Below are 13,303 nucleotides of genomic sequence, written 5' to 3'. Positions count from 1 at the left end.
CAGGGTCAGAGGGTCCACTGGCAAGAGAGGATTGGGGAACGGGGAAGCCCAGGACTGAATGATCAAGGAGGCTGAATTACCCCCATACCTGGAGGGCAGCACTAGGATTTCCTGGAGAAAAAGCTCTGCCTTGAATGAACAGGAGGCTACAAGTCACTAAGGCAACAGCTGTATAATAATTTGTACCTGGTTATTGACCTTGCTCATGCCCTCAGCCATTGCTACTCCTGGAATGGGTGTGAGCTAGCCCATCTGATATGGAGCAGCTGGAGAATGGGCTCATGCACTAGAGAGCACAAAAGGAAGGTCTTGCATTGTGCCAGGAACCAAGCCCCACATATGTTTGAAGAGAGGGAGCACCCAAGTACCCTACTGCCATAGAGAAGGAACCCTGAACTGTCACTCCTAAGAGCAGACATCTGGTGGTGCCCCATGATCTGCATGGGGAGGAGCCCTGGAACTGCCAGACTACAAGCCAGATCCTCAGCTGGCGTAGTCAATTCAACCCTGTTGACCACACTGGAACTGTGGTGACTTCTATATCAGCTGAAGCTCTGGCTTTCCTTCTGCAAAGCCATAAACCCAGGAGGCTGCTCAGTTTCCAGGGCGAGGAACATGTAGGCAGCCGGGGACAGGCAGTCACGCTGAAGTTGCACAACATCTGGCTGGAATTCATTTTAGGGGGAGCCTAACGTTTGTACATGCAGCTCCGAACAGGCTGATTACATTTTGTGACACACACTTTCAGGATCTTGTACTGGATGGGCCTTCCTTTGATTTCTTAAAGAAAGAAAGGGGCTGGGCCTGGCCATGACCTGGCCAGCTCAAGATCAATCGGGGAGGGGAAGCTGTTGTGAACCTTTCATGACTGCTGTTCCCCTGGAGCTCACTAAGGGTAGGTCTACACAGCAAAGTTATTTTGAAATAATGTCTGCTATTTCAAAATAACTTTACAAGCATCTACATAACGCAACTGCTATTTCAAAATAATTTCAAAATAGCAGTTGGTTTAGTTTGAAATTGGTAAACCTCATTCTATGACTAACAGAACTCTTTTGAAATAGGGTCTGTGCAGACAAGGAATAGGCACTATTTCAAAATAAGCTATTCCAGAATAGCTAATTTTGGAATAATGCTGCTGTGTAAACATTATTTTGGATCAGAGCCCCTGAAAGCAATGCTTCCAGGGACACTAATCCAAATGAAGCTGTATTATGTGTGGACACACTTTCAGAATAAGTTTTGCTTATTTTGGGGCTTCCCTGTAATATAGATGCATTATTCCAAAATAGCTTATTTTGGAATAATAACTCCAGAATAACTGTAGTGTAGACATACCCTGAGTCAGCTCCCTGAAATCCCTCTGTGTGAGCCAACTCACAGCTACCTTATAGCAGTGGGAGCTGGCATAAACTCTATGACAGTTATATAGGCAGCCCAGGACCAGTTAAGCTATGACTAATGGGATAAAAATAAGAAAAGAGAAAATATACATATGAGTTTACTCACAACGAGAGCCATCTGCAGACACTTCTCCCCAAAGGAAGCATTGGATGCCTCGCTGCTTGGGTCTTTGACACCTAAATTAGCTGCAGTCTGTGAGAACACAGTGCAAGGACCATTCCTGCACTGGTGGACTGGATGATCAAATAAATTTTTCTGGGTTCTGTGACACAATAGCTCAGAACATTAAGAGCTGAGTCATGTGGCTCAGCCAGGGATCCTGTGTATCCAGTCACCTGCCTCCCCTAGTTAAGCTCACCTTGAGGATAAATCCTTTATTTTTCAACTCCTCCAAGAATTTCTTCCTCTTAGCATCCTTCTTGCTGCCAGGCCTGTGTTTGTCGCATACTAGAATGAAGTCCCACTTCATCAGGTTCTGGCCGAAGGAAACATCCCAATGAAATCAGTGAATGGTGGCATTGCAAAGGATAACCTTACAGCTGACTCTGTGTGCAGGGAGGCTGAACTCCATCTCATCAGGCCAGTCTGGAAGGCTCCTTAGGATTCCTTCCCCATGGGAAGGAGATGAAAACACACCCTCCCTGCAGGCTTGTGGAGAGTCTTGCTTTGTTGCTGGGAGTCATAGAATCATAGGGCTGGAATGGACATCAAGAGGTCACCGCGTCCAGCCCCCTGCTTCAAGCAGGATCAACCCCAACTAAGTCATCCCAGCCAGGACTTTGTCAAGCCGCGACTTAAAAATCTCTAGAGATGGAGATTGCACCTCCTGTCTAGGTGACACATTCCAGTGCTTCATCACCCTCCGGGTGAAGTAGTTTTTCCTAATATCCAACCTACTTCTATCCTTCTGTAACTTCAGACCATTACTCCTTGTTCTGCCATCTGTCACCACTGAGAACAGTTCTTCTCCATCCTCTTTAGAGCCCCCCTTCAGGAAGCTGAAGGCTGCTATTAAACCACCCCTCAGTCTTCTCTTCTGTAAACTAAACAAGCCCAAATCCCTCAGCCTCTCCTCACGGGTTATGTGCTCCAGTCCCGGAGTCCTGGTTACTCTGTCTGCAGAGTCAGTGCAGGATGTAAGGCTGTGGGCTCTCGGCCAGTGAGCTGGGGAGAACACCCTGGGGACATTTATCAGCACTAGTAGAGCAGGGAGGGAGAAACAGCATGGGGTGGATTGGCAATGAGACTTGGGGCCCTGGTGTGTTCACACCAAAGCTTGAACTTGAGAGCTGCTAATGCACTGGATTAGGAGGGTTGTAACTCACCGGAACCAAGGCCTCCATAGGTTCTGAGGCAAAATCTCTCCAGGGAGTCATCACAATTTCCTCCTGTGGCGAGAGGGAGAGAATGAAAAAGGAGGGGACATGGTGCAGTCTGTGAGGTGGCAGCATCACACACACCTCATATCCCAACCTACACTCTGGAAATGCAGGAAATGCGCCCATGACCAAGCTCTCCTGGGTCAGACCCACCTCCTTCTGCTTTAAGCAATGGAGGGGAACCTCTTAACTAAGAAGATGAACTAGTTCCTATTGGGAGGAGCAGGTGCCCAGGATTTCACTCCATATTACAGCTGAGAGAGGTCTCCTTTCCCTGAAGTACAGAAATAATAACATCTTACTAAGGTTTCCAGTCTTTCCTCCTAAGAACTTTGCAGACAGCACAAAGAGTTTACACCTAACTGCCTCTGAAAAGCGAACACCACAGGAGGGAGAAGAGAGCAACTGTTTAAGATCACACAGCAACACTGTGATTCATTGCTTAAGAAAGAAAAGGGGAAAACAAACAATATATCCAAACTGCAACCCCAGAGAAAACTCTAGCTGGGAAGTATTTCAGGGATATTCCACGAAGCACAAATGAGGCAACAGAAGGACATGCGTAAGGCTGGCAGAGAAGTGTGATTGAACTGGAGGGGAAAAGATCAGGAGGAGAGATTGAGGAGCTGATGGCATAGAGGTGATATCTGAACACATGGGATCCAATTAAATGATAGAGGGAGGGAAAGGATCTCTTTCAGTTTTTCTGGCTGTGCTTGTGTGTTCTTGCTGGCTGACCTGGAAAAGAGAAAGTGGAGACCAGGGTTACTGATTCCTCAAGCAGGCAGAAAGATATCAGGGCTCATCTAAGTGTATTCACCTTCTAATGATTAGTCACACTGCTTAAAGTTTACTTCTCCTCAAACACTGTTTGTCAAAGTAAGAGCATTGGCTTCCTTCTCTTAGCCCTGCACAGCTGGCAAAACTAAGAGAGAGGAACAAGCTGGAGTCTCTTCCTGCTTTTGCACCATCAAGAGAATTGCTTGTCACTTCCCGTATGTGCAAAACAAAAAGCAGTCAAGTAGCACTTTAAAGACTAGCAAAATAGTTTATTAGGTGAGCTTTCGTGGGACAGACCCACTTCTTCAGGCCATAGCCAGACCAGAACAGACTCAATATTTAAGGCACAGAGAACCAAAAACAGTAAGCAAGGAGGACAAATCAGAAAAAGATCATCAAGGTGAGCAAATCAGAGAGTGGAGGGGTCAGGGGGGAGGTTAAGAATTAGATTAAGCCAAGTATGCAGACGAGCCCCTTTAGTGACTCAGAAAGGTCCCGTCCTGGTTTAAACCATGTGTTAATGTGCCAAATTTGAATATAAAAGCCAGCTCGGCTGCTTCCCTTTCCAGAACGGTGCGACAATTCTTTTTCAGAAACACACATACCTTTAGGTCATTAATAGAATGCCCCATTCCATTAAAATGTTGACTAGCTGGTTGACTTCCGTCCAGACTTCTAAATCCCTTAGACAAAGGGTCAATGGGCACAAAACAGACATCAAAACACTCCAGATCCACAAACCAGTTAGTCAACATTTAATAGAATGGGGCATTCTGTCAATGACCTAAAGGTATGTGTGTTACTGAAAAGGAATTATCGCACCGTTTTGGAAAGAGAAACATCTGAGCTGGCTTTTATATTCAAATTTGGCACATTAACACATGGTTTAAATCGTGATGGGAACTTTCTGAGTCACTATAGAGTCTGCATACTTGGCTCAATCTAATTCTTGACCTTCCCCCCCACCCCTCCACTCTCTGATTTGTTCACCTTGATTATCTTTTTCTGATTTGTCCTCCTTGCTTACTGTTTTTGGTTCTCTGTGCCTTAAATATTGAGTCTGTTCTGGTCTGGCTATGGTCTGAAGAAGTGGGTCTGTCCCACGAAAGTTCACCTAATAAACCATTTTGCTAGTCTTTAAAGTGCTACTTGACTGCTTTTTCCTTAAAAGCAGTGTCACTTCTGGAAGTGGGCAGGAAACATAAGAGGAGCAGATTAACCTAGACTGGCTGCGTGTTCAGTGTGTAATGGGAAGCCCATTTCTTACAGCTCTGGGCTATAGGTATTCTTGACTCCATACGTACTACTTCTGTAGTGGACCAAGGCCTGTTTGAAAGGAGCATAGCTGAGGTACTCTTAACTAGAAAAGGGCTCATAAGACAAAACTGTGATCTGAATTTCAAATGCTGCAAGACTCATCAGGGTTAGATTTAGGGGTTTGGTTCAGTGTGTATAAAGATAGGAGCCACTTACTTGTGACATTCTGATCTGGATTCAGAACCTCCCCCAGGAAGTTCAGGACTTGGGATTTTGGATCAGAGCTATCTCTGAGGCCCTATGCTTTTTCTGAGGGGCCTTACAGCTGTGTATGACACTGTGGGTCTAATTCTGCTCTCACGCCACTGCAATCCCACTGGCCTCAGTTTGATCATCCAACAGTAAAGGAGAATTTAGCCTTTTTGTAAGCTAGTGATGCTTTTAGGAAAGCTTCCACAAACCTCCGTAGACCAAATCTGGACTTGGGGTGAACAAGTGCAAATCCATTGACTTGAGTGGCGATGCATCAAGGAGGCCTGGTTTCTGCTGACACCTCTTGTGTGCGCTGAGTTGCTCATTTGTCACAACACCAGATTTGTTGAGGCAATGCAAGAGCAGCTGGAAACCAAGACTTAAAGGGCTGAAGGAGCCATTCAGAATGGAGGTCCGAGTCTAACAGCAATGAGAGCCGTCTCAGCAGTGGAATGTATGACTGGTATGCAGTTGCTCACCATTACTGCCAGCAGTTGTTAAACTGGGACGGCTTGTTACACATACAGCAAATGAATGAAGATCAGATTCGGTGGCTTCTGCAGGATTAATTAAAGATCTGTCTCTGTGCTCTCATAATGAGTACTGGCCAGCAGATTTGCCTTCTGCACCTTCTGACTTCTAGTAAGGATCCAGTCTCAGAGGGGTGGCTGTGTTAGACTGTAGCTTCTCAAAAAACGAGCAGTCATGTAGCACTTTAACAGCTTTATTTATTAGGTAACGAGCTTTCATAAGTAAGACCCATTTCCAAACAGCTAAATTTCTCAACGATCAGATACATGACTCAGGATTACAGGATTTACATTTAAAGTAAACCCCTATGGCTCGGCTGAGGAGGAGGGAGGTTTTGGCAACACAAGGATCGGCATTCCTTCTTTTATTCCACACAAGACTTTCAGTTTCTTCTCTGTTAATGCTCTTTAACTTCCTGGTCTTCCAGTGTGTGATTGGAATCTTACATCACCACTTGCTTGTATAAGCAGCATTCAGCCTACGTGCTGGAACCAGAGGAACTTGTCTGCCCACTGTGGTGGCTTCTTATAGACTAACAGATATTTTGCAGCATAAGCTTTCGTGGGCAAAGACCCGCTTCCATGAAAGCTGATGCTCCAAAATATCTGTTAGTCTATAAGGTGCCACAGGACTTCTTGTTGTTCTCAAAGATTCACGCTAACATGGCTATCTCTCTGATAACTTGTGGTGGTTTCTGTAACTGAGCTGGTATCCTGTAATGCAGCTGATGCTCCGGTTTCCAGAGAGCAGACGAGGACACTACCTGACTGTGAGTAGATATGTGCCTGGCCCCAGTGTTTACTGGTTTCAAAACCCAGGCCCCCCTCCTCCACCTTCTCCTGCTTTCTCACCATGCTGGAGCTCTGAAATCGTCACTACAGCCCTGCCTGAATGAGAGGCACAGCTGGGAATACGGTTCAGGAGTAGCTGGCACCCAATCTTCAGCTTTAACCATTAGAAAACACAGCCACACAAAGGAAGCACAAGAGAGGCTTCAAGCCCTCTTCGTGCACCTCTGATCCTCAGACTGCTCTGAAACAGTCTGGTGCAAGTTAGAGCACCCTGAAGGCTGCTCCAGTTTGCACTGGCTGCCAGTGGCACCAGTGGCCCTTGAGATTGCCAGTGCACAGAGGAGCCTAAACACCAGGCCTCTTTCTTCAGCCATAGCCCCTGTGCCAGACAAGGGAAAAGGGAGGCTTAGGAGCACTAGAGTGGCTTTACACCATCTGAAGGTCCTCTGGTGCATCTTCCCTGTTGCCTCTCTAAGCCTCACACTCTCTGGTTCCCATCCAGCCCCCTCTTCTTGCCCTTGTTTACGTGGAACATGTTCTAAGTTTCCCCATTGGGGGAGCAGCATTTCAGCTGCACAAGGGTAACATAGACCGGGAGCTGGTAGGCAGGCACTCTAGATCAGTGGTGTTCAATAGAAATTCAAGGATCGCCACAGCCTCCCTAGTTGTTTCCCCCTGCTCAAAATAAATGCCCTCCCCCTCCCCCAGAGCCAGGCATCCCCTTCCCCCAGGCGCAAACTGCTGCCGGCCCACCAGAGCTGCTGCCAGGGCCGTGCAGCGCTGGGCTGGAGCTGCAGGAGGATCCACCTCTGACATCACCACACGCTCGTCTCTCCAAGGGGTGGGGCCTATGGGTGGAGAGCACGCCACGTGTGCAGCTCCAAGCAGCTGCATTTCGCCACACTGAGGTGTCCAGCTCACCACATGTGGCGAGCAGCAAACGTATGGGACACCATGGGTCTAGATTTTATCTAGCCCTGCTCAGAGCATAGGGCAGTGGAAACACCTGTGGCCTGACTATATTAGTGCTCTGCTTGTCTGCCCCCAGGGAAGGGCACAGCAGGCAATGCTAAGTGAATAGTGGTTAGTGGAGCTGCTGCTCTGTCTCACAGTCTTTGCTCAGGCCTCCCTCTCTGGTGCCCTCTTGCCCCACTCTGCTAGCTGTCATTTCCACTGGCTCTCTCCTGAGCTGCCTGAAGCCTAGCTCAGGGGCACAGCCAATCGGCACCACCCTAATCAGCTGCTGTACAAGTGCTTGTGCAAAGTCAGAACAACATGGTGGCATCAGAAACAGCTTTGCATTAAGGGTACATCTTCACTACCTGGAATATCGACCCAGTCGGGGTCGATCATCCTGGTTTGATTTCACATGCCTACTGGGAATGTGCAAAACTGAAATATTGAGTGGGGAGGGATAACTCAATGGTTTGAGTATTGGCCTGCTAAACTCCGGGTTGTGAGCTCAACCCTTGAGGGGGCCGTTTAGGGACCTGGGGCAAATAGGTAAGAAAGAAGAAGAGAAGAAAAAAACAGATGGTGCTTGATTGACCCTGCCAATAGGGCAGGGGACTGGACTCAAGGACTTCTCAAGGTCCCTTCCAGCTCTATGAGATGTGTATGTGACAGTCTGCCCCCGTATTCCTCAATCTCATTAGGAGTAAGGGAGGTCAATGGGAGAGTTTCTCCTGTTGAACTCCCTCAGTGAGAATGGCCAGGTAAGCTGATTGCAGATAAGTTGATTTCAGCTACACAATTGCTGTAGCTGGAACTGTACATCTACAACTGACTTTAAGGTCTTGTGTAGACCTGGCCTAGGAGAACATCACCAGGTCATTTACGCTCCTCCCTCCTTAGGGCAAACCTGTGCTTCTTAACAGTAGCTTAGAGCAGGCAATGCCCCAAGCATTGGTTTCCTGCTAAAATCAGTCAGTCTAGAAATAACCAATAAATAGCCAGGCACACTGCCTGCCAGACTAGATGGGCTGGGTATTGCCTACTAGGGAAGGCTGTGGAGGCAGAGCCTTCGCATTCCAACCTTACAGGCTTGTGCAGTGCTCTTTGTCTCCCCTTGCCTGTGTCAGTGCCTCAACAACCTGCTGTTTGACAGATTGATGATAGTGCTTTTTGCCAATCACAAGCCTCTTTAGGTGTTCCTGGATAGCTCAGTGTTAGCACATTGGCCTCATAAATCCTGGGTTATGAGCCTAATCTTTGAAAGGGCCTTTCAAGGGGCAGGATTGTTGGTTTGGTTTTTTTTTTAAACTGTCAGGGGTGGTGATAGGTCGTGCTGTGAAGAGGTGGGGACCGGACTGGATGACCTCTTGAGGTCCCTTCCAGTTCCATGAGATTTGTATATATCTCCACATTATTTATTTAACACAGACATCCCGAATATTGCTGTATAGGGTATTCATTATGGTCTCCACAGTAACAATAATCTGGTCCCACTGCCCATACGCATGTCTAATAGGTATTAAATAAAACTCTATGTCCAGCAGGGCTGGTTGAATAATGACAAATATGTATTAACAAATTAATCCCAGACTGCTGAAAACTATTCATTTAAAACTGAACTTGATTATCTCTGGCATTAGTTGTTTAGTAGGAAAATCTTCTTCATGGTTCCTTCTACCCAGCCATGCTCTGCTGCACAAGACCAAGGTAAATGCAAAGGTGGGTTTAAGCCCCATGTCCTGGGGCTGTCCTGCACCAACCTGGATCTCCAGCACCACTCAAAGCAGCCTTCAGGTTGCTTTAACTTACATGGCCAGGATAAAGAGCCATTATAATCCCTTTCCTAGGCACCATCTCCCAATACCAGGGGACTAGAACTGGAACACGCTGGAGGCCATGGGAAGCGAGCAGACAGAAGCTGCTCTAGCCCCCTGCCTTGCCGGTGGTGGTGCTCCCACTCCATATCTATTTATCTGTCTCATAGAGCTAGAAGAGACTTTTTCATAGGTCATCAAGTTCAGTCCCCTGCACTCCCAGCAGGAACTATCACCATCCCTGACAGCTGCTTTTTTTTTTTTCCAAATTTATTTGCCCTAAATACCAAGATGCCTAAATGCTCCCCTCTGGGATTGAGCTCACAACCCTGGGTTTAGCAGGCCAATGTGCAAACCACTAAGCTGTCCCACCCCCAGCCTTTTAAATCATGGGTGGGCAGAGGAGTAGGGAGGAGTGGGGAGGAGTGCAGCAGCATCCAAACACCCCGGGCCTCTGGGTAAGTGTGGCACCACCCACACCATGGTGCACCCCACTCCCATCAGAGGCTGCACCCTCTCTCCTCACCCCTTTTCTGCCCCCAAACTCCCTTCTAGTGCTTGCATCAAGGACCCCCTCACCCTTCCTCAGGAAAGGGCCAGCCCCCAGACTCCATCCCAGAGGCTGCACCCCAAGCTCCCTGAACCCCACCCTCATCCCCCTCCTGCACCCAAACTCCCTTCCAAAGCCCACACACCCTCCTGTCCACCAATCGCCTGCACACCCTCCTGTTCCCAAACCCCCAGAGCCAGCCCAAAGCCAACATGCAAACTCCCTTCCAGAGTTCGCACCCCTCCCGTCCCCCAACTCCTGCTCAGAGCCTGCGGCAGATGAAGTGGGAATGAGTTTGGGTGGAGAAGAGGTGTGGGTTCTTGGAATTCTGGGCACCAAAATTTCTGCAAACCTGTGGCCCATATCTCCTTTTCATCTGTACCACACCTATATGATCTCTTGCATGTCTTCTGGGCCCAGAGACTGCTCAGCACACTCTATCACTTTGCCAGAGGCACAGCGCTCCCAGGAACAGAGCCATGGGACTGCTCACATGCCTCCAGGCTAGTCACATGAGTGAAGTCAATAGGATTCCTTCACATTTCCTTCCTTCTTTTAATTCAGGGTGGTTTACAGCTATTTGGGGAAATGACTCGGGCCAGGAACATTCACATATCTGATCTTCAGGAATCATTAGCAACAAACAGCTGCTGTCTGTCCCACAAAAGCTCATCACCTAATAAATTGTTTTGTCAGTCTTTAAGGTGCTATAGGACTGCTGGTGCTTTTTGTTACCAAGCCTAAAGACATTGCAAATTCAGAGGAAACTTTGATTGAATTGACACATAATACATTTGTATATTTCCTATTTAGTCCCCTGGTCCTGAGAGAGTCATCACCATCATCAACTGTGGGCTCAGCACCTGTTGGTGTCCGATGCCTCTTCTCATTATTTCCTTCCATCTTTGCCTGTCCAGTGTGGAGTGGCTCAGTTTCTGTAGACTAGCTCCACACCAATCTCCTCTATCATCTATCTACCCATTCTCTGTAGAGTCTGCCTCTCCTATTCGAGCCATCCATTATGACAAATGCCAGGGTCTTGATTTTTCATTTGTAGTTCATTCTGCCGATATGCCCAAATAGCTGTAACTTCCGTTGTATAACCTTCTGCAGGAGGTTCTCTTTTGGCTGTATCTTCCTGTATAATTCCTCGCTGCTGACCTTCTGCATCCATCCTATTATCAGGATCTTTCTATAACAACTCTTAGAATCTTTCATTATCATCCATGTGTCACATCCCTACAACATGCTGCTGAATACACACGTTTTCAAGATGCTCAGCTTCATTCCGAAGCTAATCACTTTGCTTTTCCAGATCTTATCCATCGCCTTCAAACTCACTCTTGCTTTTGCTATTCTAGTCGCTATTTCCTTCTTACAGTCTAGATCATATGTTATGTTGCTCTGCAGACTCGTGAACTTCTCTATGTTCTCTAGTTCGATCCCATCCTCACTGATCTTCCTACTTCCTTGTCTCCAAATACCATTGTTTTTGTTTTAATGATGTTCACAATCAGGCCATACTACCCTTCCTCGTTTAGCACCTGCACCATTGTCCCTAGGTTCTCCTCATCTTCCTCAATGATAACTATATGGAAATTGCCTGAGTCTTTCCCCCTCTCTCTCTAACTTCACCTTGTATTAAGTGGCTCTTTCCCTCCCCCCTCACCGTGTTGCACCAGGCCCATAAAGCTGATGTGAGTCGGTGGCTCTCACAGAACCCAGCAAAGGTCTGGCCCCAGTTTCAATACAAGGTATCTCTAGGCTGATAGCCTAGTCCTCTTTCTTGACTTGCTCCCCGCGCCCAGCGCCAGCAACCCGCAGTCCCCTCGCCCTCCCTGCAACAGGTAAAGGCAGTTCGCAGAGCCGGGTCTCCCAGCAGCCCCGGGCGGAGGCGCTGGGAAGCCGCTGCAGTGGACGTGACACGGAGTGACCTCGCGGAGTGCGCTTCGCAGGGCCGGGCAGCTGCACTCCAAAGCGGATCGCGGCGTTTACACGGAGGCTGGAGCTCGAAGGAGACTCGAGGCGTGGGGGCGGCCGGGCCGGCGGCGCTGGAGAGCCGGTGGGAGCGCGCGGCCGCTCTTACCTGCATGGTGCGGACACGGAGCAGCAGTCACAAGCGCGCCGCGTACCGCGCCGCAATCGGCAGCAGGGCTTCCCGGGAGGGCGGCCGGGCTGCGTCCCACGGGCGCCGCTTCCGCCTGGGCGGGCCACTCCCTCCTCCCGGCCGGCAGGAGCCTCGCGCGGCGCGGCGCGGCGCCGAGACTGGAAGGGCACTGCCCTCTCACCCGCTCCCAGCCCCACCTGCCGGGCAGGGGCAAAGCCCAGCGGCGCTGGGCCCCCTCCCCGGCCGCCCGCGTGGGCCTCCTGCCTCTCCTGGGGAGCCTGGGTGCTGAGCGCCCGTCAGCCCTGGGGAGAGCCTGGCTCCAGCCACTCGGCCCTGAGGGCGGGGGTGGGTGACCCCACTTCCCTCGGCTGAACATGGGACACCCCGGGGACTGAGGGGTAGTCCGCCGGCAAGTTCAATGACCCTGCATACGTTCGAGCTAGCGGCAGGCTGAGTGAGCCCCGCCCTGCGTAAAAAGAGTAGGGCATAGCTGGCTTCTCCGTGCTCCCCTCATTTGTAAGGGCTCCCAGCTCACATGGAGGGGGGAGACACGCAGGGCCGCCCCCCAGAGGTCACACACACACGGGGTGTGTGTGACAATGGACTCTTCCTGTCCCACACTCTCTGGCCTCCCTGCCTGGCTGAGCCCCCACCTCTGCTGACACCTCTTCTCCTCAAGGCACGTACCCGCCCCCCCACGCATTTCTGCCAGGGTTCACACCAGAATGTGGCCAGGCGCAGAGAAGGAATTGCAGCTGCTTCCGGTCACGGGCGGGGAGAGGGTTGCCCTGGCCCATGTCTTTGTAGAGCTCATCTCTCCCATCACCACCACTCCCCTGTGGCTGGAAGCAGGTTGTCCCTTCCTGCACCAAAGTGGCAGCTCCAGGCTGCTGTGGACTCCTGACATAACCCAGCCATCTCCTACCCGCCAGCTACTGCGCAGGCAGGAAGGAGTTAAACCCTCAGGCTGCCTGGTGCGCGAGGGAACCTGAGTGCTAGGGGATGAAATAGCCCCACACTCCCGGTGGGGGTGCGGGGGAGAGAGAGAGAGAGAGAGAGTGTGTGTGTGTGTGTGTGTGTAAGTAAAAAATATGGTTAGCCACTGCCCTGGGGACTGCTATGGATCCTGCAAGTTCAGAGCACAGACAGGCTGGATCTGTTTCTCTCTCTCTCCTCCTTCCCCAAGAGGTTACCAGTGTGTTCACCACACCACCCGCTTTGCATAGTAGGCTACTGGTCTCCCCCACTCACCACTGGTAGCTGGAGAGCTGCAGAGCAGGGGTCTGGCCAGCAGCAGGACGTGCTAGTACTGATGGGGTGGGGAGAGAAAATGTACAGTACAATTTGTCTGTTTTAAATAAAAAGTGGGGGCTCCCTCAGGACAGCTTAAATACAGGGCTGTCTATTTAGCCACAGGATGTCTAGTCTTCCTAGATATGGGAGTTTTGCTGTTGATTTCAATGGAGCCAGGATTTCCCCCACAC

The 13,303-nt window shown here is 49.6% G+C and overlaps 1 protein-coding gene across 1 annotated transcript in view; it reads right to left on the bottom strand.

Annotated features, from left to right (window-relative positions):
* Positions 1–11,847, bottom strand: part of ANO9 (anoctamin 9) — a 37,638-nt gene extending 25,791 nt beyond the window's left edge. Inside the window, exons 1-3 of the mRNA XM_074997944.1 lie at positions 11,799–11,847; positions 2,730–2,792; positions 1,763–1,879 (exon numbers count right to left, since the gene is read on the bottom strand). Coding sequence (XP_074854045.1) covers positions 1,763–1,879; positions 2,730–2,792; positions 11,799–11,804 — 186 coding nt within the window. The 5' untranslated portion in view covers positions 11,805–11,847. The remainder of the gene's footprint in view (positions 1–1,762; positions 1,880–2,729; positions 2,793–11,798) is intronic.
* Positions 11,848–13,303: the final 1,456 nt, after the last annotated feature.

The sequence above is a fragment of the Carettochelys insculpta genome, chromosome 6 (assembly GCF_033958435.1).
Source record: "Carettochelys insculpta isolate YL-2023 chromosome 6, ASM3395843v1, whole genome shotgun sequence".
Classification (NCBI taxonomy): Eukaryota; Metazoa; Chordata; order Testudines; family Carettochelyidae; genus Carettochelys; species Carettochelys insculpta.
The sequence above is the reverse complement of the archived record's forward strand: the minus strand, read 5'-3'. Positions and strand labels throughout refer to the sequence as shown.